This window comes from Anoplophora glabripennis, unplaced genomic scaffold, assembly GCF_000390285.2.
Source record: "Anoplophora glabripennis isolate ALB-LARVAE unplaced genomic scaffold, Agla_2.0 scaffold115, whole genome shotgun sequence".
Lineage (NCBI taxonomy): Eukaryota > Metazoa > Arthropoda > Insecta > Coleoptera > Cerambycidae > Anoplophora > Anoplophora glabripennis.
The window spans coordinates 936,022-961,080 of record NW_019416234.1 but is presented as its reverse complement, the minus strand read 5'-3'; the positions used below and the strand labels follow the sequence as shown (position 1 = coordinate 961,080).

General features: G+C 31.9%; 1 protein-coding gene across 1 annotated transcript in view; it reads left to right on the top strand.

Annotated features, from left to right (window-relative positions):
- Positions 1–25,059, top strand: part of LOC108904376 (suppressor of lurcher protein 1) — a 106,662-nt gene that overhangs the window by 67,469 nt on the left and 14,134 nt on the right. Inside the window, exon 2 of the mRNA XM_018706897.2 lies at positions 2,326–2,512. Within this exon, the coding sequence (XP_018562413.2) occupies positions 2,326–2,512 (187 nt within the window). The remainder of the gene's footprint in view (positions 1–2,325; positions 2,513–25,059) is intronic.

The window sequence follows — 25,059 nt, the reverse complement described above, 5'->3', positions numbered from 1 at the left end:
CCTTTAAATTTAAAACAATAATCTATAACCTCAAAACTCATAAATCTCAAATCCCAATAAACTGCAAACACAAAATGAGCAAAAATAAAAACAAAAAACTTACAAGCTAAACTCAAACCTCAATCTCGGAGAGTTTAAACTTCATAATTCTACACCTCCATCACTTCATAATCTCATAATCCATAAACTCCATAACCCTGAAGTGTAACATAAGAAAATTGCATGTCACAATATAATTCCGAATCATGTACAATTATTAAATTATATTGTATCATATCTCCACATCCCCATAACTCCGTACAAAGTATTTTTTTATCGCATTTAAGAGTTGTAGGGTTACGGGGTTTTGGGTTATAGGGTTATGAGGTTTTAGATTACTGGGGTTATAGGCTGTTGGGGTTATAGGTTTATGGGACTTCGGGGTTATGGGACTTCAGAGTTATGGGGTTTATGGTTATGAAGTGATGGATGTATAGAATTACAAAGTTAAAACTCTCCAATATTGAGGATTCAGTTTTGCATGTAAGTTTTTATTATTTTTTGCTCATTTTGTGTTTGCAGTTTATTGGGATTTGAGATTTATGAGTTTTGAGTTATAGATTTTCTGGTTATGGGTTTTAGAGTTATAGGTTATCGATCTCAAGGTTATTGAGTTATGAAAGTATAGGGTTATGGTTTAAAGGTTAATACTGTTGGGTTTCAAACTGTTTTTTGACGTTAGAAAAAACGCTGACGTGATGGAGCAAAACGGGTTGCGGATTCGGTTACAGCAACCCAAAAAATATATGATCCACTTGGTCTGGTTCAAGAAACCCTCCACTCATTTTTTTTGTAGTCCTGTGTAATTTAAGCCACTAATTCTTTTTCTGAATTAACAGGTGTCACATAAACCCTTGATTTAATATGACCCTAAATACAAAAATCAACTGGAGTCATATATGTTGAACGTGCAGGCCAAGAAATAGGGCATAGGCACGTGACCATATAACTGTACAGGCAGTAAATATGGCTCCAGTAAATAATTGTCAACAATCCCAGCTCATATATTAACAGAGAACTCCCATTGATGACGTAACCTGTGAACGGCGTGTATTAAAATAGACACCTCCTGTAAAACATACCTGTCTGTCCATAATACACTCCTAGGAAATCTTGTTTCGTTAATAATTTTATTCAAGTACCATTGGGTAAATTGAACTCTGTTGGTATAATCAACCTGGAATTAATTAACCATTGCACTTTTTAAATGTGAAGCTATACAGATGTGTGGCGTGTATCCATTGCATGGGCAATGGCACAAGTGCTTGTTTTCGGGTTATTTTCAAATTGTTGCAAAACTTTGTCCTCAAAATCAACATTTCGCACAGTACTATTGGCTCCCGAATCTATTTTCTTTTCGCGAATATGCTGATCCACTCTTGAAAATGATGTATAACAGAGAACGTGATGCTGAGGGTGCTACTCCGCATAAATTCGCCTTGCTTCATTAGCATTACAGTAGGCAAGATGCATGTCTGCTAATTCAATATTTGTAAAATGATGCATTGTCAATCAAACACTAATTTATCTAATAAAGACTAATTTGTGCATAGATCTAATATAGTATAATATTAGATCTATAAAGTGACACGTGAAATGACAACTACGAAAATAGTTGTTGTTTTACACAGGTTGTTATAATTCAACTTGTATTTTCCCGACTTATTTCATTTTATCTCGATACTGAAGAATTTCCGGACACCATTTTATTAATTAAAATTGTTTATTTAAGTGACCTCTATCATTTCTGAAAATTAGAAATAGTTATTCTGTAGAATAACCCTGTTGAAATTAAATTAATTTTTAGTTTCGTTACTGGTAATTCTTGCTTACGCACCCTTTACTTGCCCATGAAGCAATTTTGGACTGAAGTATATTTGGCCCAATTATCATGTTATTTTCATGGCATCTTTGTTCCTTTATTTAATTACATCCTGTATTGTAAAAACTACAGTTAGCACTGTCAACTTAGTAATATAATAAGATATAATAAAATTTGCTAATAAAAACACTTTAAACTTATTTTTAGAAATTCCAAATCCCATTTTTCTGGAGAAAAATAAAACAATTGGACTTGAAATTACCAGCCTTATAACGATTTTTTTGTTTGAATACTAGTTTATCGCTGCAAAATTGTAGAACAAAGCACAACCAACTAGTTTTTTCCTCGCAAAATAATTTTTGTTGGATTAACTAGCTTCAGTTTCATTAACTATTACGAGTGATGGTTACAATTTTATTGTTAATGTGTCCGAATTGTTTTCAGAATTTTTCTTTTTCTTTCAGGGTCAAGTTGTGATGTAGTTATAAATAGTGATACGAATAAGAATGGTACCATAATGAGTCCGTCTTATCCATCGCCGTACCCTTCGAAGACGACTTGCAGGTACGAGTTTCAGGGACGCGGCAAAGAGAGGGTCCAAATTGTCTTCCAAGACTTTAATTTATACCATTCTTCGGACAACTCCAAAGAGTAAGTAATCTTTTCTTTTATTAATACTTCATTAAACATAAAGACCTATACAATTGAATAATGTATTTTTCATCTTGATGGGCACAGTATTGAGAAGCGATCTACCGATTTGAGTCCTATTTAAAACAGATAAGAGTATCCTTATTAATTTAACTTGCTTGCGTAGAAGTAATAATCCAAAAAGCATATGATGCCCCGAATCTCCAAGCTTGAATTATTTCATTTATTATCGTCATTCAAATCGGGATAATATTCCATAACAAATTTGAATCGATTTTGTCAATCCATTTGGAAGATATAAACAAAAATAAGTTTTTTACAATTTAAAACACAGTTTCTTGGAATAAAATCGCTTCTGAAGATATGAATTTTTTAGTTTTTTGTGCTTTAATATTATTTAGTTTTTTAAATACTTTATGGAAGCTTCATATTATTATCACAATTTTTAAATGAAATTTTATTAATGGATGTTGTTTTGAGTTAAAACTTTTGTAGTAAATTTAGAAGCTGTTAAATGTATTTAAAGTAAAACAAAAAGAATGGTATATATGTTACTATTGAAATTGGCTGTTAGGTACATATTTCGGAAAAACTTGAACTTACAGGACGATTGCAAAATATGGAATAAATTTGTGTTCAAAAGCGTAAAGAATTTAAAAAATGCCTTATATTTCTCATTTCATTTTTCAGTTTTTCACTTTTATAGTTATACATACAAACGTAAGTTTTCTTTATACCATTTTTTCTTAGACTTCCCTTTTACAAAATGCAAGGTGTTAACGTTACAATTTAAAAAAGGTTTTTATGGATAACTCTCTTGATTTTTGATATAAGAACAGAAGTTTTGCAAGGATTTATTTAATAGCGGCATATTTTTTTATAACACTGATAAAGGAAAATCGATTTACTCCTTTGAATATGTGATGTCTACTCGTTCATTGTTCTTTAATCTGTCATCTGTCCATTTTTTTTTATTGACGAACTATGTTTTACAAAGTACTGATTACTACCTTTTCAAATACGTTTTTGTATAAAATCGTAATAACCAAATTAGCTTTTCAATTAGAATTATAGAACATTTTGTTTATTTATTTGTCTTTAATGCAAAAGAACGTAGTTTCAGTTTGACAGTTAGTGAAAATTGCACAAGGCTAAAACCAAAAGGCACAATTTGGTTATATCTCATTAAAGAAACCTAGATATACCAATCCGAATATCGTGGGGTTGGTAGACATTATTGTCTGAGTTGTAATATTTATTTATTTATTTTGCAACATCCAATACTATTTACACTAATTACATAATAAGATGAACAAAGAAAATATACAGAATCACTATGATTTATCAAAACGGAATAATTTAAAATGACTTATTTTGTGGTATGTATTAACAGATGTATTAAGAATATCTAGCTAGCTATTTACTGTGTTCTAACTAATACAACATTGATTGATAAATGTGAGCATTGATTAGTATATTAGTTCTAGGAATAGGCAAACGGAAGGTAATGGAAGAGCGTTATTCTATGAACAGTAATACTAAACTTTTGTATTATGACTGAGTCATTAATAACATATTTTACTTTATGTAGTAATACAGATTGGTAACGTCTACCTCTACAATTATCAAAAGTGTTAAAATTATACGTAGCAAGGAGAAATTCATGTGGTATGTTCAGGATAGACTTCAACAGCTTTAAAAGATTTTTAGAAAGTTTTAGTAACGATCTTTTATATGTTCAAATTTAACTGTCTGCATTTGATAATAGTAGAAGCTCCAGCTCTAAAAGAGACAAGCCTTTGGTATGAAATACAATACCTTAATCACAGATGAACACTGAAAAAATGCTGAGGGAGTGCGTTGGTAAATGACTAATACAATCCCTTTGATCGGAGTTTTTTTACCAAAGTTACATAAAAATTCGGCCGAACATATGTTTGTAGAAACTTTTTAAATAGATATATTCAAATTCTCTTATCAACTTTTGAGTTTGATAGTTTACAACTGGGAGGTATTTACTATCTAGGTAGATCATTTTACATATACAAATAATTAGAAAAATTTAACTTAAAAATGTGTGCGCCTTCAGAGATTATTTTTACATAGTTTTTTTAAGACTATACATCCTAATAGTTACTATGACGTTGACTGTCTTTTCAAATGAAAAGAAGTTATCATAATCATTTATATATTAATACCTAAGAAATCATAGTGCAAAGAAAAATATTTACGAAGTGTCATTTGTTTCTATTAATTCCACATTAGCAGTTAACTATAAACGCCATTGTTCGATGACAAACAATTAGAAAGACGAATGATATAAAGCAAAGTGAAGACAATAATCCATTATAAACTGTGCTCTCTCTAGGCACAGATATTCCATAACACAGCAATAAATTATCCATTCATTTGCTTACCTACCCTTTAGCCCTGCCAAAATCTGAACACACACTTAACGGTATCTGTTCAAAGGACCTGGATGCTGTAGGTACAATGCGGCGCATTGTACAGGAAACAATCCTGCCGGAGTTGCATTCCATTGCACGTTACGCGTACAGTATATCCCTTAACTGTGTTTCGGACAATATTTTTGTAAATTTGTTAAAAAAATAGTTCATATAAATTTGATTTTAAACTTTTGGAACTTGAATTTAATTCTTAGGAACATTTTAATAGCATCAGGAGAACAATTTTTTCAAGCAACGGAAAGTGTCACATAAGAAATATTGATAGGAATTTCAAGGAGGTCATAACATCAACAAAAAAAAAACAATTGCCTCAGTTAAATGGTTTAAACATCGTTATAAATTCCTATAATTAGATATCAGTCAAGCTTCTTAACAAATGACAAAGTTTTACTGCATTTCCTATTGAATAATTTTGAATGTATCGCAAAGTTATACTAAATTCTGAAATTTTATTAGTATTATTAATATCAGAAATAATTTTTCTTACAGGATATTCAGTTATGTGAAACATCCATAATTTTAACGTTACAATGTCAAGTAGAATGTTGTTACTATTGTTAGTATTCAGTAGAGATGGGCCACTAATAAGTTTCCATATTGGAAAGTTTCCAAAATGGGAACTTTCCAGGAAGGGAAGAATCCTGTTCAGGAAACATTTCCATATTTTGAATTTCCCGCCAAATTATAACTATTTGACATCACCTTAGAAATTGTTGTATTGAGGTTACCTGTTAGACATTTTCGATTTTTGTATTTTTTGTGCATCAATGCATCATTAGCGTATTTTCATGTTATTTGTACGTTTTTTTAAATCCGTAGTTGGCAAGTTAAAGTCACTAAAAAATAATAGGTACAAATAATAATTGCTGTAAATACATGTTGAAACGATTTCCGAATTTCCAGATATCAAATATCTTCCTGCAAAGCCAGAAAATAAGTCTATAATATAATTAATTATAATCATTAATGTTACCACAACTGACAGTGTAAGTATATACACATGTACAATACAAAACAAAAACAAAAAACAGTCTGTAAGTGGCGGAAAATATTTCTGGGCAACTTCCCTTGGAAAGTTTCCAAGTATATATTCCCTGGGAATCACGGGAAACATTTGGCAACATTCCCGAAATATATTTTGGGAATATTTCCAAAAAAAATATCTTCCCGGGAATTTTGCATCTCTAGTATTCAGTATCTGAAACGAATGAATTTTAATTAACCAACATCAGTTTCTGACATAATTACGAGAACCATAAATGCAATCTAACTGTTATGAATTGAAGTAAGTCATCATTTTTCTGCAAAACAATTGAAATATTATATCTATGACCATCCTGGAATTCCAAACAATTCCAAAATAACAATTTTAATATTAAAAAAAATGGTCGGAGAATTGAACACCCCGTAAGGAACGAATGTTTTCAAGGCTAAGAATAAACAGTAAATTCTAAATTCAAAAATAAAAATCTCTTCCTATTCGGAACACAATCGTGGAATACTCATACACGGTAGATGTATCACGACTCCCAATATTGTTGTGCAGCATCAGGAAATCAATCAGTGCTAAATTCAAAACTATTGCGATGCTAAAGTAATTTTTATGGAATGATGTGATACATTTAACACAGTTGTATTGTAGAAATAATTGTCAATTAAAATGCAAAACATATTACACTGATTTCTATCAATCAAATTTAACTTACCTTACACGAGAAGGGTAATGGATACACAGACCAATGCTAGAAACAAAATACGATTAAATATTTTAAATCAGCTAAAGTATATTAGTCGGTAAATAATGTCAAGTACGCCTAAATATTTACTTATCACTGGCAATAGCTAAGAGAAATGCACTTATTTTGTCCAGTGATATAGTGTAGCAGGTCATTTCTCGAATGGACATCGTCGCGTGAGCGAGCACACCGAAACTAATATATTTTTCTACAAGCCCAGCATCTGTACTCTCCCCATTAGTTGATTGGTTCAATAAAAAGTGGATTGAGAACTAGTTTAAAAACAAACAACAATCTTAAATCGTCTGAGTTTAGTGTTTTTTTTTTGTGATCGAAAATATTTTAGAACACGAAAAAGGGTACAGAAAGCATATGGTCCCGATGTCAGTGACAATTTGTTTTGTGAACACAAACGTAAGAAATCAGAACATCAAAGTAATTATATGTATTATTATTAATTCATAATTATCGACAAGTTGCGGTTTATTAATTTTGTTTCAAACAATATTTGCTTCCCTTTTGAAAGAAAACTTAGTTTAGTGTTTCTGATTTGACTATTTGAAGTGAGTTTCAACTGAAATTGTTTATCCCCACTTACTAATTTCTGCACAAGCTCGAAAACATGATCAGTTGACACTTTACAATTAGTTGAAAGTAGTTTATAAGGTCTATGAGTTAGATTTACTGTTTGTTGTCAAATTTATTTCTCTGTCAAATTCAAATCAAGAGGGTCCCTTGCAAAAGGGAAGCAGCTAATAATCTGAACGAGAGTAAAAGAATTCCAGTTACAAGATCAAGATCTTCGGAAATGGGGGACATTTTAAAACAATTACAATGTAAGTAGTTCAGAGAGATGTAAAGAGTATCCAAAATAAAATGAAGGAAGATTTCAAAAAGGAAATGAAAAACATCCAAGTTAAAATGAAGGAAGATTTGAAAAATCAAATAGCGAGCAGTCGGGCTGAAATGACGCACAGCTTACAGGAAGAATAAACAGCAAAATTATGAATTGAAGTAAAGAATATCCCGAAATGAAAGAATAAATTATTCAATTGGAAGCTGAGGTGCAAAACAAAGTTGCGTACAGAGTGAATAAAAAAATCTGGAGAGAAAAGTTGCACTGTTCTTTCTATCCTTAATTAAACCACCGACATTTGATGGAAAGGAACACCTACTTAAAATAGATAGACAGTAAAAGGCTTGGTACAAACAAAAGAAGGCAACATCGGTAATAGTAGCTTCTATGAGATGAGGCTATGGAGGTTTTAAGGACAATGGCAGAAGATCAATAAAATAATTATTAAATGCTGAAGACTGCTCTAAAAACGAGATGTGGTAAAACCCATCTACTATGTGTTTATCAAACACCATTAACAACAATTTGAGGTATATGTAGAGCAGATAACTAATTTAGGCTACCACTGCACTGGAAAGTTTTAGGAGCAACTAGCAATGAATATCTTTAGTACTGACCTGCGAGGTTCTGGGATTTTTCAGTCAGTTAAATATAAAAAATATTTGCGAAGGCAAGGTGCTGTAGATTAAAGGTGTCCAGCAAGCTATAGATAATTAGGACAGAGCAAGGCAACTTAAATTCCAGACAGGTTAGGAAGGAAGAGTTGGATAGAGCGATGAAGGGTTCTTGAAGAGCTTGTGAGAATTTTTGGACTTGATTGTATTTAGCAAACAAAGACCCATCTAATGTTGAAATTGCTAGACAGAAGGGCATCTTACATATCGATGACTTAAGGATCTATGTAGCCGAGGCTACGTGAAGCTTGACGATAAGAGCTCCAATCACGAGAGGGGTCAGACATATATCCATTACAATATTCTGGCATTGACGAACCGGTAAAAAATACATCAAGAGCTGAAAATTGAGATAAAACGTAGTAGTTAATTTAGACAGCCACAGTCAGGATCAAGTAAAACGTAAAGAAGCTCAGTGGGACAAACAAAAAGGAGAAATTGAAAAACTTGAAATACATCTGCAGCAAAAGTTAGTTGCGGAAAAAGTAAAGTGTAAGCCAGGTTGAAAGAGGTAGAAGGTAAAAAATCTTCAATAAACAACCTAAAATTTTTTAATTCAATTGACATAGATAAATACCAAACAAGATCCTCGTTAAATACCAGAGTGAAGTTCTAAATTTCGAGCCTATTCCACAATGGAAAATTAAAAACAGGTATACAGGTAGACCCACCTAGCGGAACATTTACGATAAAATTCTCCCAGAAGTTACTAAACATTCTGGAACTCCTTAGTCATACAAACCACATCTCAATAATGAATATGAGGGAATTGTAATGAAAACAGACATCTAACAATTTTGAACAAAGTCGGGAAGCGAATAATTATTGTGCCAACATTATGATACTAACAATGTAGGCAATGCGGATAATGGAGTAGTCTGATCGGTATGATCAGTTTCAAGGAACGATAATGTTACACAATCTCAACTGCCTTGTTAATTTCTTAATTAGGTTCTCAATGATAAATATGAGGGAATTGTAATGAAAACAGACATCTAACAATTTTGAACAAAGTCGGGAAGCGAATAATTGTGCCAACATTATGATACTAACAATGTAGGCAATGCAGATAATGGAGTAGTCTGATCGGTATCAGTTTCATAGAACGATAATGTTACACAATCTCAACTGCCTTGTTAATTTCTTAATTAGGTTCTTAACACTTTGTAATGTACCAGTTTTTATAATACTGTTATAGATGGTCATGAATATTCAATAACATGAAAAGGGGTGTATGTAAAGGTATATAGGTGCAGTCTCGATGTCAGGGATAGAGTATTTTGTGAATTCAAAAGTGAGGAATCAACACATCAAAATAGGGAAAATAATTATTGACATTCTTTGTTGAAACTATTTATTATTAATCTTGGATCCGCTAAAATATTCTACATTACATCATGTTTTAAGTGTGCCACAACCACAATGCCGAAAGAACATACTCAAAATTTGACCTATTCACTTCTGTACTTTCACATAAATCAGTGGTCGCCAAACCGTCGATCGCGAGCTACCTATAGCTCGCAAAGGAAATTCTGGTAGCTCGTACCTCGCAAAACATTTTTAAAATATAAAAGGTTTACATTCCCTAAATTGCGCAAATTCTCATAATAAACGCGAGAGGCGGCAACACTACGATAAACGATATGTAGCTGACGCGACGTCACCCCGCTAGAATCGACTAGAATCTATCAGCGCGACAACGCGCTTGGGTTCGGGAACGATCTGGCTTGCTTTGAACGGTATAAATACGTAAGGTGCGGCGGCCAGGCGCAGTTTAAAACTGAACGACACAAAATTTAGCGGTTTGGTTAGCGTTAGCCCGCAATTAAAAATATGGCAAGTAGTAGTAAGAAAGTGAAAACATACCATTTCCATTCGGAATGGGAAGAACAATATTTTTTCATAGAAGTTAAAGGCAAAAATGTGTGTTTGTTATGTAATACTTCTGTCTTCGTTGCTAAAAAAGGAAATATTGAGAGGCATCATAAAACTGTACATTCAAATTTCGAGAAATCATTCCCATTACATTCTGCCGTCAGAAAGAAAAAACTAAAACAATTTAAAAAACCAGTTAAATGGACAACAATCAGTATTTTTAAGAACAGTCGACAAAAATAAGGCCGCAACTGAAGCGTCATATCGTGTGTCCCAGATAATTGCACAGAATAAGAAACCTTATGAAGACGGGGAAATGATAAAACAGGCGTTTTTAGAAGCTGCAGATTCATTATTTGCCAACTTTAGAAACAAAGACGAGATAGTGTCTTCAATACGGTCTCTGCAACTTTCTGCTAATACAGTGATGAGACGAGTAGGAGTAATGACTAGAGGGCGGACAATGTGTGTCTTTAACCCGAAGATTAGGTCAAATTCGGGTAAAGATGCGTACGCGTTCAAAAATGTATTGTGTGTAAACTATGCAAAATATAATTACTATGTATAACAAATATACCGTATTGTCCTCGCCAATATTTGTTTCCTTTATTTAAAATCCGTAAATCATGTGAACTGATAAAACAACGAGAAAATAATTAAGTTAATTTAGTTCTAAAGAAATGAAATGACACTCGTGCCCATCTCTAGTCCATCCGTCGACATCGGTTGCGTTTATCGATTTCCTATTGAGACTACTACTAGCGGAAATGATTTCTGATATAAATGCATTTATAAATAAGCTTGAATTTTGGGAACAAAACCTAATTAACTGCAATACCAAGCATTTTCCTATTCTTTCAGAAAAGATATCTCAAAATCCATTGGAACTTTATGAAAGTAAATATCATGTAGAAATAATTTCTAACTTGAAGGATAACTTCAAAAATCGTTTTAAGGACTTCAACGGAATTGATTTAGTGGCGCAATTTGTTGTTTTACCCTTCATGGAAATTCATGTCCAACAGTTCGCAACTTGTGTTATGCAGAACTTTAGTGAAGACATCGCTGCGACAGAAATGGAACTAATTGCGTTTCAAAATGATTTAACTTTAAGATCGTTAAACTCAAATACAAAATGTATCTGGCCTTTAATAAGTCAAGAAAAATATCCAGTTTTAGATCGCGTTGCCTTGAAAGTAAAGGCGTTATTTAGTTCAACATATTTGTGTGAATCCTCTTTCTCAAATATGAAGTTAATTAAAAACAAATACCGCAATCGACTTACAGATGAACATTTAGATAATTGTATTCGAATGGCTGTATCAAATTATACTTCAAACATTAAAAACATTATTAATGGGTCTGAGTGTCAGCCCTCTCATTGAACATGAATTAAAATAGTGCATTATTCTTTTTGTTGCTTTTATAGTGTTTTAGTTCCATAAATCATATCGTATCGTAACCGTAAATAGCATAAAAGTTTTGTTTATTTTTTAAACATCTCTGGTTGTTTTTTATGAGCAGTATGTACTCGTACTAAAATAATATTAGTTTATTTTTATTATTTTATGTTAATAAACGAAATAAATGTGTGTGGAATACAACTGTGCATTATTTCATTTCGGTTGGCTTACGTCTGTTACAGATAGGTAGCTCACTATCTATTCCAAAACTATCGAAGTAGCTCAACACATTAAAAATGTTGGCGACCACTGACATAGATGAACATAGAGCATACCAAACCAAGTTTTAGGAAACATTTTTTTTTCAAAAGCCCAATTTAATACCTAGTACGCCTTTTCCAATTATGAACAAAAGTTTCTAGGCGATTATCTCAACATGACTAATTTCCACTTTCGCCACTATGGTTCTCAGTAAACGATGTTATCGTTATATTATTCTGGTACAGCTTGACCAAACTCATATTGTTGGCGAGATGCGCAGATTAAGAAGAGAATTCGCAGTAGGGTGACAAAGACAGAAGACCTTAATAGTAGGACAGATACTTCTGTGCAAACAATTTACTTAAGTCTGATAAATAATTAAGATTTTATGTTACATATCTAAACATATGAGCAAATTACCTTTGTACATCTATAATTCAAAAAAGTCACATGTTAATTATATATCCTAAATTTTAACCCGCAGTTTAACTCATGTTTGATGAACATGTTTATTAAGAAGACCTAAAAAGTTTTAATTCCATAAATTATAGTTTAATTAACTGACCTAATTTTGCACACGTAAGCGACTGCTTCAAAATTAGCACTTATTTAAAAACATTACAAATTCTAATATAAATTACATGGTTAGCAGAGGAATTTTTGTTAACTTTATGTCTAGAATATTATTCAAGTAACATCCGAGTTTTGTTCCTGAAATAAATTATACAGTAGAGTTATCATGTTTTGCTAGATATATGAAGTTACTTCCCCAGACCTATGTTTAGTAAAACAATGAAAAGTTTTGTTCTCTTTACTGGAATAATAATAACTTCACATTTATTCTGTTTTAAAAATCAAATGGAGCAAAATGCCGTATAAAATATATCTACAATCTGCAATTAATAACGCATAAATATGGCCTGAAGTGGTATTGTCAAATTTTGACTCAATGCGAGAATTCTTTAAAATTATTAAGCTTAATAAATATACGATTCCAAAATATAGATTTCTATCTATATTATTTGAAGTAGTCGCCTTTTGGCAAGAAATATAGGCAAATTCTTTAGTTTCCAAATGATATATAAAATTTCTAGTTTTGAAATTACATTTCAGCAATTTGGACTACATGCATAGCCACTTTAAACCATAGCAAGATGCGAATCAATAATTCAGTTTTGCACGTACATATTCGAAGCACATAAATTCAGTTTTAATTGAACAAAGTGGAAATAAAATTTTATGAAATATAAATAAAATTCAAAAGCAGAGCAGCAATAAAGTCATTCAGATATATGTAGTAGATACTAATAATAATTAAAAGTAATGACAAATAATGAAATTTTAATCAAAAAGTTTTTTTTGTTTTCACTAACATTTAAAATTCATAAAATGCATTTTCAGTATATACTTGTATAAACTTTAATATCCTTAAAATTGTTTCAAATGTTTTGAAAAAATAGAAGGCTGAAGATAAAGAACTTAATGATAAATTACTTGAGCCTCTACTAATTCTAAAAAATATATCATTTCATTCTAATGCACTTCAGAAGATTGCAGACGCTCGTTAAATAAGTTTTAAACTTTCGTTATAAAAGTTTATGGAAGAGATGTTATTATAAATTACTTCACAAACACTTTTGATTAAAGTTTTCGCTCATGTGCTTAATAGGATTCTGAAGATATTTCACAAAATACGATAACACTTACCTCAACAATTAAATTGTTTTAAATTTAATACAATTTACAAATTTTAGTTTTTATCTAGAAAATACTTTTGCGTGTAAATATTTAGTTACTTAATTACTTTGATTAATTTTTCTCGTACCTTATGCTGCTGAATAAACTTTTTATTTAAAATAGGGATGAGTACTTAGATATAAGTATAAGTACATACATTATTTCTATTTGCGCCAGATGTAAACAAAATATTAATATGACCAAAAGTAACGTTTACGATGGTCCGACCCGAAGATATCCTATACATATAATGACGACACTAACTTTATCTCTCAGAGAGATCTTCGACCACCGCAAAATTAGCTATAATCCTATTATCCAGTGCTGTCATTGAGCTTGAGCCCAGTAGAACAATTATTTATTGGTGTACAATAAAGCTTGAATATTTATGCTGTCTTTCTACGCATTTCTATTTATGCGTTCACTGATGTCACTTTATACAGAGTGTTCTACAAGTTCTATGACAAACTTTGTCAGATGGTAGCTGGGTTAATTTCAAACATTTTTTCTTACATGAACATAGGTCCGATTTGTTGCTGTATAAAAGTTACAAGTATTTTTAAAAATATAATTTCATAGTTGATGATTTCTATAACAATAATTATTATTTGTGTTTAAAGTTTAAACATTAGTTAACCTTTAACTAAAGATTCCGTCACTTGACGGATGAGATTTGGATCATTTCTTAACTGGTTAGTTGCATCCTGAATTATTTCACGAAACTACTGACAGGTAGTGATTTCAAAATGGTAGACAAGCTGCTTTGTATGTCCCCATAAATAAAAATCCAAAGAATTTTGATCTGAGAAAAGCGCTGGTTATGCAATTGGACNAATATTCTTGTAATATTATCGTTAGAAGTGTCTGCCACAAGGGGATTGTATTAGTATGAATAACTTGAGAACGGCGAATCTTAGGGAAAAAATTAAAGTCGCCTTTTTTACGTATTTTGTGCATTAAAATATATATCAGGTACAATGACGTGTAAAAATGCAGTGGCGTAGGTTTTTTGTAAAAAAGAGGGTGACCCCTGTCCAGTTGTACATCACTGGTTGAACCTTTAAAGCCCATATTTCAGGGAATATAAGGCCTACTATCATACATTATATGTACCAAATTTTATTAAGATCGGTTAATAGATTCCGGAGATGTAAATAAAAAATCAATTTTTTTTGACAACTTCAACACCCTGTATCTGTAACACGGTGCCGTTCCAGACCTATGTTTATAAGGCAAACACATATTATTTTAAAGAGATCTATCTGCCCTCGAAGTTTCCTGCATAAAATTCGGACCACCCTGTACAGAGTGTTCTACAACTTCTATGACAAACTTTATCAGATGGTAGCTGGGTTAATTTCAAACATTTTTTCTTATATGAACATAGGTCCGTTCTGTTTTTGTATAAAAGTTACAAGTATTTTAAAAAATATAATTTCATAGTTCAATCAAAGCAACCCGTAAATAAAATTGATGATTTCTATAACAATAATTATTATTTGTGTTTAAAGTTTAAACATTAGTTAACCTTTAACTAAAGATTCCGTCACTTGACGGATGAGATTTGGATCATTTCTTAACTGGTTAGTTGCATCCTGAATTATTTCACGAAACTACTGACAGGTAGTGATTTCAAAATGGTAGACAAGCTGTTTTGTATGTCCCCATAAATAAAAATCCAAAGAATTTTGATCTGAGAAAAGCGCTGGTTATGCAATTGGACCTTGACCTATCAGTTTATTTGGGAAGTGATCATTTAACCAAGCAGTTTCTTGTCTTCCTCTATGTGGTGGTGCACCATCGTGCTAATACTACATATTTTGAACAATATTAAGCCTTACGTCAACAATGAAATCAGAAAGGTTGTTTTCCAAGAAAGTTCTATACAAATCTGCATTTAAACGATCATTTAAAACATGCACAGGCAGTAAATTATTGGTGAAAATGCTACCCCAAACGTTGACATCGAAACATTGCTGAAATTGTCTTGATCTAATTGCATGCGGATTTTGTAACGCCCAGATATGTTCATTATGATTATTACTTCTGCCATTGCTAGTAAAATACGCTTCATCACACCACATGACAAGTGAAATGAATCTTATCATTTTGTGCATGTTGTTGAAATAATCAGCGACAAAATTCTAATCGCTGAGGAACATCTCCAGCATATACGCTTGTACATTTTGGCTATGAAACGGATGTAACATTTCTTTGTTCAATACACGCCATACAAAATTCGATGAAGATTACTTGCTATACGCCGAACACGGATAGAAGAGTTGTCAATGACAGCATCTATTATATCTTCTTCATTTTGTACATTCACTTCAGTAGGATGAATGGCCTTTTTTGGAGCGGGGTTACCTTCTTTGAAGTCTACGAAATGATGCACTGAATACTGTGTGGGCAGGTTGATGTCTATTTGAGTAGCTTCGTCGATATTCTCGGGCTGCTTGTCTGGCGTTCCCATTGGAATACCCATATACAATGATAATCAGGCCGAGTATGTATCCCATTTTATCATAATAACAGTTATGTTATTTCAGGGTTAAACGTTAAGGTTAACGTTAACTGTTAAGATATAACGTGCACGTTATTGAGGAATTAAGACTATTTTTAGCAAATACTCGTATTGCAATTTTGTTGTTTTTTGAAGACGCTTTTGTGTCGACATTTTTAATAATAATTATGCAAAATTATTATAAACAAGAGTCAGTATTAGACAAAAACACATATAACTGACAGATGTCTTTTAGGTTATGAAACATGAAACAAATGCAAACTCGTAAATAACGGGTAAGTACGACATAAAATAGTTTGTAACACGTTATCTTAAATTATAACAGAGTTTCTTAAAGGCAAGGAATTTGGTGTTGCTATAGTTTAACGTAGGTGTTATTTGTCTAATGAAAATGAACGGCTTGTTAAATTTCCATTTACTTGCCGGTTTTATAAACGCACATCGAAGGTAAGTTGTAAAAATTAAGTAACTTAGGTAGTATATACGTATACGTATATACTACTATATAGTATATATACTATATACGTACGTATATGTAAGTATTTACCCTAAAATTATTGTTAGGTTAAATCAAACGAAGAAGGATCTAACAAGGAAACTACCCTAACCCGAACTCTCCGATTTCCCATATTTTTATATATGTTGTAGACTCGGTTGTAGAACATAAAAAATTAAATGACATATTTTTTTTATCGGCGGAAAAACATATTTAGGGGGTGAAATACATCCTCAAAGTTCACCCCCCAAAACAGTTTTTTCTAAATATCTGGGGTTCTAATCAATATTTTGGAATGAAAAAAAATGTAAATTGCTTCTTATAAAAAAACAAATGTTTCACATTAGATTCCGTGTTTGAAGGCTGCTACCCTTATTTTTTATTTCAGAAAAACTGTATTTTTCAAACATTTTTTATATATAAAAAAATTAATATTTGTTAAAAAAAATAAAAAATATTATTTATGTAAATAAATGGACAAAGTTATCTTTTTAGGGGGTGAACAACCCTCTAATGTGCTAAAAATGTCTGTACGATTAGAATTAATATTGCAAAATAAAAAGTTTTTACTTTTTCTCAAATCGTACGAATAATTTGTTCTATTAGCCGCAAACAGATTTAAACTAATGCAAACTACCCCTCATATTCACCCCCCATAATATTTCTGTGACATCTCAATATTTTGAAATGAAATAAAATGGAAATTACTTCTTTTAAAAAAATTAAATGTTTCACAAGTGATTTCGTGTTTGGAGGTTGCAACCCTTATTTTTTATTTCAGGAAAACTAAGTATATTTTCAAACATTTTTATATATAAAAAATTCATATTGATTCAAAATATTAAAAATATGATTTATGTAAACAAATTAACAAAAATAATTTCTCATTTTAGGGGGGGAACAACCCCCTAGTAATCTCCTAGTGTGCGAAAAATGTCTTTACTTTTTCTCTAATCATACGAATAATTTTTTCTCTTGTTCTTAAACGGATTTAAACAGATGCAAACTACCCCTGATGTTCACCCCCAAAACCAGTAAATCCGTGATATCTCGGGTTCTAATAAATATTTTGGAATGAAACAAAATGGAAATTACCGAACCCGTTTTTGAGGGATGAACAGCTGGGGTAGTTGATGAACAGCAGGCGTAGTTTGCATCAGTTTAAATCCGTTTTAGACCAATAGAAAAAATTATTTGCGAAATATCGAAAATTGCGAAATATATTTTTTTATAAGAAATAATTTCCATTTCGTTTCATTCCATAATATTGATTAGAACCCGAGATGTCACCGAAATACTGTTTTTGGGGGTGAACATGAGGGGTAATTTGCATCCGTATAAATCCATTTGAGGCTAATAGAACAAATTATTCGTATGATTAGAGAAAAAGTAAAAACTTTTTATTTTGTAATGTTAATTCTAATCGTATAGACATTTTTCGCTCACTAGGGGGTTGTTCGAGAACTTAATTCTGCCAATTTGTTTAAATAAGTTATATTTTTATATATTTTATTTTAACTAATATGATTTTTTTATATACAAAAAATGTTTGAAAAATATAGTTTTTTAAATAAAATATAAGGGTAGCAATCCCTAAACACGAAATCACTAATGAAACATATGTTTTTTTATAAGAAGTAATTTTGCATGTTGTTTTATTCCAAAATATTGATTAGAACCCCAGATATTTACAAAAAACTGTTTTTAGGGGCGAACTTTGAGAATGTACTTCACCGACATATAATTTAATAATAATAATAATGCAGAATTATTATAAATACCCGACTCAATAGACAAAAACACATACAACTAAAAGAGTTCTTTTAGGTTATGAAACATGAAACAAATACAACGTAGAGCGCAAACGACAGGTATGTACCTATGTACAACATAAAATAGCAGCCGTTTACGGCATGTTATTTACAAACGTTATTTCTAACATAACATTTTAGCGTAAAATGGGTTACATACTCGGCCTGAATATCTGCGTTCTCTTCATTTGTAAATAAATGCATTTTTTATTTAGCATTTTAACACTAAGTGTCAAATGAATAAATAAAATGACACAAATAATATAATTATTGTTATAGCAACCATCATTTTTATTTATCGGACTACTTTGATTGAAATATGAAATTATTTATTATTATTTTTTTAAAATGATTGTAACTTCTTAACAAAAACGAATCGGATCTATGTTGATATAAGAAAAAATGTTTGAAATTAACCCAGCTACCATCTGTCAAAGTTTGTCATAGAGCTTGTAGAATACTCGGTAGGTACTTAAGATATGGTATATTTGTATTGTTCTTTCTTTATCTTTATATTTTCATAGTAACAAAGGTTGATATGCCTGTAGCCAACTTTTTCTTAGCAGGTCTGTATTAAATGTCCAATAAAAAAATCATTATATAAGTTTCATCATTTTGCTTGTCAAAATTAGTATTACTGGAAAAACAAGCGAAATATTGTTTTTTTGAGAAGCGGACAACCTTTTGCTTTTGCAGTAGAACACACTTTTTAGTTTTATTAAAGTTTTAGACCCAATACTTTGAGTCTCGGTTAAGGTTTGATTAACTAATCAAGCGATTAGACTGAGACTATCCTTTATAAAATAAATCAGTATATGTGCAGTCTAATCGCCTGATCAGTTAATCAAGCTTTAACCGAGACTCAAAATACCGGGCCTTACTGTTTTGAATTATATTGTACAGATAACACAGCCACACAAACAAAAGAAAAGTAGTCAGTACTTTTTATGCGACATGTTATCTGTAGTATTTTTGCCTCCTGATCACGAATCTGGTGTCAGAATTGAGCTATCACATCACAGGAATTTCCTAACCTCAAAAAACTTAAAAAATAGCAAAAATTCATGAAAAAGTGCTAGGAAAAATAAAAAAATTTTTTTTTTATTCGAATGTTCATTTATATAGTTAAGACCCGGCCCAACGTGAATTCGCGGTCAGCATTAATAGTTCTTTTTCTAACCTCAAAGAATCTGGTCAATTAGAGACAGATATCACAAATTTTTAAACAATAACAGATTCGCGACAAATTTGGTATACGGGGGTTTTCTGGGTCGCTGATCACGGATCCGAGGTCAATTTTGAAAAATTCAAAATGGCGGATCCAAGATGGCCGACCGAATTTTCAAAAAATAACAGAATCGCAGAATATTTGGTATACGGGGGTTTTCGGGGTCGCTGATTACGTATTCGAGGTCAGAATTGCGAAACTCATTTTGTAATATTTTACTTTATAACCTGAGTATCCAACCATGTGTTAATCTACTTTTTTTCGGCTATATCTTGTTCTTTTTTCTGTAAAAGATCTATTCACGGGTTGAATTTTGTAAATCTGATCCCGGATTCGTGATCAGTGACCTCGAAAACCCCCGTATACAAAATTTAGCGTGAATGTGTTATTTTTTGAAAATTGTGTCGGCCGCCATCTTGAATTTTGCAAAATTGACCTCGAATTCGTGATCAGCGATCCCGAAAACCCCCTTATATCAAATTTGATGCGAATCTGTTATTTTTTGAAAATTTGGTCGGCCATCTTGGATCAGCCATCTTGAATTTTGCAAAATTGACCTCGGATCCGTTATCAACGACCCCGAAAATCCCCGTATACCAAATTTGGCGCGAATTTGTTATTTTTTGAAAAATAGTGATATCTGACTTTAATTGACCCGTTATTTTGAGGTTAGAAAAATAACTATTAATGCTAACCGCGAATTCACGTTGGGCGGGGTCTTAACTATATAAATGAACATGGTTAGGAAATTCCTGTGATGTGATAGGCTCAATTCTGACACCGGATTCGTGATCAGGAGGCAAAAATACTACTGATAACATATGTCGCATGAAAAGAGTACAGACTACTTTTCTTTTTTTGTGTGGCTGTGTAATCAAATGCAGAAAATATTTATTATCTTTAAAAAATAATATGCCATTTGTGTATATTTATCCCATAAACATTTTATTCGTTCTGTACAGCATGCTAAAAATTTACAGTGTATGCTAGTGTATGGCACAGTTTATGTATACCTACGTTAAGTAATCCCGGTGTGAAAATATCAAATTTGTTAGGGTAGACACGTGCCGCATAGAGCATACGGTAAATCTTCACTAATACATGAGGTGGACGTTTTCTAAGAGGAAGAATTGTGTGCCAGGATCAACAGTTTAAATGCCTGAAGGAAACTTATCTCTTGGTTTACCGGCTGAATATATTAAGGTATATACTCTTACGTAACAGGTACAGGAAAGTTATGTGTTCGTATATTAAGTGGTTGGTGTAGAAATACTGTCAACTGTCTCAGTAATAGGCCATATTATACAGGATGCATTATTTTGAATGCTTATTATTTTAATGTGTACAAATTAAACTTATCTGGATTTAAAAAACATGAAAAATTGAAGACCTGGTCCAGAATATATTTTAAGCAAAAAGAACGAAAATTTTTTCCATCGAACTTCGAATCCGTAATATTAAAGTTGACAGCTTTCAAGAATTTTCAAATTTTACAAAGTGTAACAGTAACACATTTGAACAAAATCATTTATTCAACGTAAAGGTTAGGTTAGGTTAGGTTAGGTTAGGTTAGGTTACCACCTTAGGTTAATTTAGATAGTAATAATTATACAAAAAGAAAACAATTTTTTTTAGCCTAGCAGGCTGATAAGAGAACTATGCTAATTATTATTTATCAATTTTTGACAGATCTCACATACTCGGCCTGTCGTTTGTATTTTTATTATTACTGCAAATAGATACAAATTTTAATAATGCAGTTCAACAACGAGGAGTACGCAGATATTATTTTTGCAATGGTAATGCTTCAAGAAGTTAGCATGTAACAAAGACGATTTCAGAATACACATGAGCCATCTCACCGTGTATTTTCTAGTGTTTTTCATCAAAGACTTTGATAGTGTGGAATTGCTAGTAATACTGGGAATGTAAATCTGATACACTGTTGCATAAGAAAAAGAAGTAATTGATGTAACGCATGAAACTAGGTATTAGTGCAAGAAAATTTGCTACACTTTTAAAAGTTTGCTTGGAGGATTTTACACATAGATATGTTGCACCTGTACCATTATTAGAGTGTCCTTCACTTACAACCAGGAAATGAAGTGCGAAGATTAACATTTTCACTATGACTTCTGAGGACAACGAACAAAATCCGAATTTTGTTAATTCTCTTTGGTAATCCGATGAAGCTACTTTCGCTGAAAATGGAATTCATGAATATCACAGTGAGCTTATATGGTCAATACAAAACTCTCACGCATTTAGGACACATAATTTTCAACAAAGATTTTCTATTAACACCTGCTGTGGCATTTTCAATGGTCGTCCACAAGCAATGCAAATTTTCACACCTGATTTAAATGCCGCCTCATACCTACGATTACACACGCCAACAAAACGTGACTGACTTTCTAGTCAGAAACAAGACTATAGTTTCAGGAAGGTGGTGAATCCGAATCTAACCCCCGAATTGTTTCACATCGGATTTTAGAGATATCCTAACCAAAAAGTGCGAAAAACACGTTTTTTCGCCATATTTGAGGTAATTTTTCTCTACAAACACGTTATGACATCGGAATGTACTATCCTTCTTCTTCAAAATGCATTTTGAATCATTCAAAAAGCTCTTTTCCTCTCCTAAAAATAGTTTGTTGAAACTGATCAGTTTGGTGTATTTGTCGATATTCGGAGATTTCTCTTTACAGTATTATGGGAGAATTCGGATTCAGCGCATCAAAAACATTCGAAAAATAATTATAATCTCTTTGTGGTTCAAAATTTTCTAAGTCGGTTATTGAATAACTTGCAGGTGTTATTACAAGATACTTTCCTTGTAATGCGCAACATGATGTGGTATCAACACGATGAGGTACAAGCACATGATGGTAGAATAGTTAGATCACCACTTTACTGGAAGGTGGATAGATAGACGCGGTGTAGTTGAATGGTCTGCTAGAGCAAAATATCCTAATCCAATGGACTTCTGGGGTGACAAAACAAATATTTTATTTAGAAGAAATAAAGAATGAGGTACAGGTACAAAACAGAATTGCGAATGCTGTACATCAAATTCTAATGAAGTTCTTGCTGCAATTATTAGTTTTATATTGTCATTGCATTGCGGCTGGCGGTGGACTATTTGAGCATAAGCTTTAATATCAAATGCTGTGTTTTCTTTTTGTATAAATGTGATACTGTTACTCTGGTACTTTTTGTAAAATTTAAATTTTATTTTGAATGCTGCCAACTTTGATATCTGAAAAACGAAGCTCGAAAGGAAAATGTATTTCGTCTATTTTGCTTAAAATTGGATGCTGAACCAGAGCTTTACTTTTTCGCCTTGCATATTTACCTTAGTTGTAAAATCATTTGCACTACAACAAAATAATGGGTAAATTGTAATATGCGAATATCTTTTTATTTTATTCTATGCTGGCCGCAAGATTTATTTATTTATTCTGATTCTAATTTTGCATAAAAAAGTAATATTTATCGATTCTTTGTTGAACTGATGTTTCTTCATCCATTGAGTTATTGGTACATAATTTTCTTTCGCAAACATACATATGCGCTAAAGTTAATTTATCTAATCTCTCTCTGCTGAATTCATCACCATATCTATTGAAAGTACACTTTTCCAACATAGATTATTTAAACAAGAAAAGCTAGAAGTCAGACGTATTTAAATAATCCGCACAATATTATGTCTCTTCAAAGCCAGTTACATTTTGCATATATAACTCTCTCTCTACAATTTTATGTTAACATCATGGTGTTATATGAAAACGTGTAATCTCACTTGGCACTGCTTTAAATAAGAACCCGGAAACGTTACTCGGGCAAGAAAATAATGGTAGTCAGGTATATGCAGTGACAGAGTGTGGTGGAACCTCAGTTTCCCAGTTCTGTTTTAAACTGTTCATTTTATGAGGGAAATTGTAAATAATATATTTTTAGCTTTTCATCCGACATAAAATATTCTTATTCTTCTGAATGAGCCCTTCTCCAAATCTCAATTTAAGGAAATATTATTTACATATTTTTTAAGTTATATCTTAATTATAATTATAAAGCAACTAGTATAGCCGGTTATACATAGAAGTACATAACTCACATCACATTACCAAGGCGCACCAATATAATGTTAGTGCAGATTTACCTATATAAAGTCAGATAAAAGCTTTAAAAGTTTAAAATATAAAAATATGTCTAGCAACTATGACTGTAATGTCATCCTTTTACCTATTGTCATGTTTGCTTCATTAAAGGTGGTTCACAGTTACTGTACAAAAAAAAATCAGAACAAGATAATTTTTTGCTCTAACAGTGGCGTGCGTACGAGCACTGATTTTGATATTTTTAAAGAAAAAAAAACGTTACGCCAATGGGTTTTTCCCAAATAAAATTATTTTTGAAATCCCCGTTCAATTCGAATGATAAGAGTTTCTTTAGTTTTATAGTATATGTTTTGTTTTTCTATTTTGTGTTAAGTGTAAAGTGTGTTTGTCAAATTTTCTTAGTGATAATTACATTAGCAGGCAGTAAGATTTTCTAGGCTCTTATTTTAAAAATATGTACGGTTCTAACATAGTAATTATGACCAATTAAAAATTAAAAACAAAAAATGGTGAAGGCGCCGCTCGATGTGCACTGTGACAAAATTACAAATATTTCCTAAACTGTTTAAATTTTACCGAGACGAACCAAGAGGGTATTATCGTTAGTAAATTCCCCATGGAATTTATTTTTGATGCAGGCAGATTACGATGATGTGGACATGCTACAAGTGTATTTTGNCCTTCCTCTTCAAAATGCATTTTAAATCATTCAAAAAGCTCTTTTCCTCTCCTAGAAATAGTTTATTGAAACTGATCAGTTTGGTGTATTTGTCGATATTCGGAGATTTCTCTTTACAGTATTATGGGACTAAATCAGTCTGCCGTATTAGACCTTTTTGTGCTTAGAAACTCGATAAAGGGCTATGGAGTTATAGAGTCTACAGTATTTGAATTTTTCCGCGTTGAAATTCGATCCCTAAAGTTGTGGTGTTATAGAATCAGCTCACTCGCCATATTAGTTTGGAATCTGGATTACAAGGGAGGGTAGCTTTTAAAGTTACAGCACCTAGGCCCCATTGGGCCCCTTGTACCTCCTCCCATTAGGAGATCAATCCACCTGAACCGTTAGTCAACCTATTACAGAGAAAAAGGTGGTGATGTTGCTCAGGAGGACCTCTAATATAGGTCATAGAATGCCAGCGCTCAATATTTTTGTCAAAAACATTGCATTAAATGATAAAATTTTGTTATACTCCAGTCGGCAGAGGCCGAAAAGTTACTGTTGGTGACATTTTCTTGATAACTCGGAAATAACTACACAGGTCTACTTTAAATGATGAGTATAATAACAGGCTAATTTGCTGACAAAGTATTTTATCAGGAAAAAAAGTTATTAACAATTTAATCGTGAAAAAAA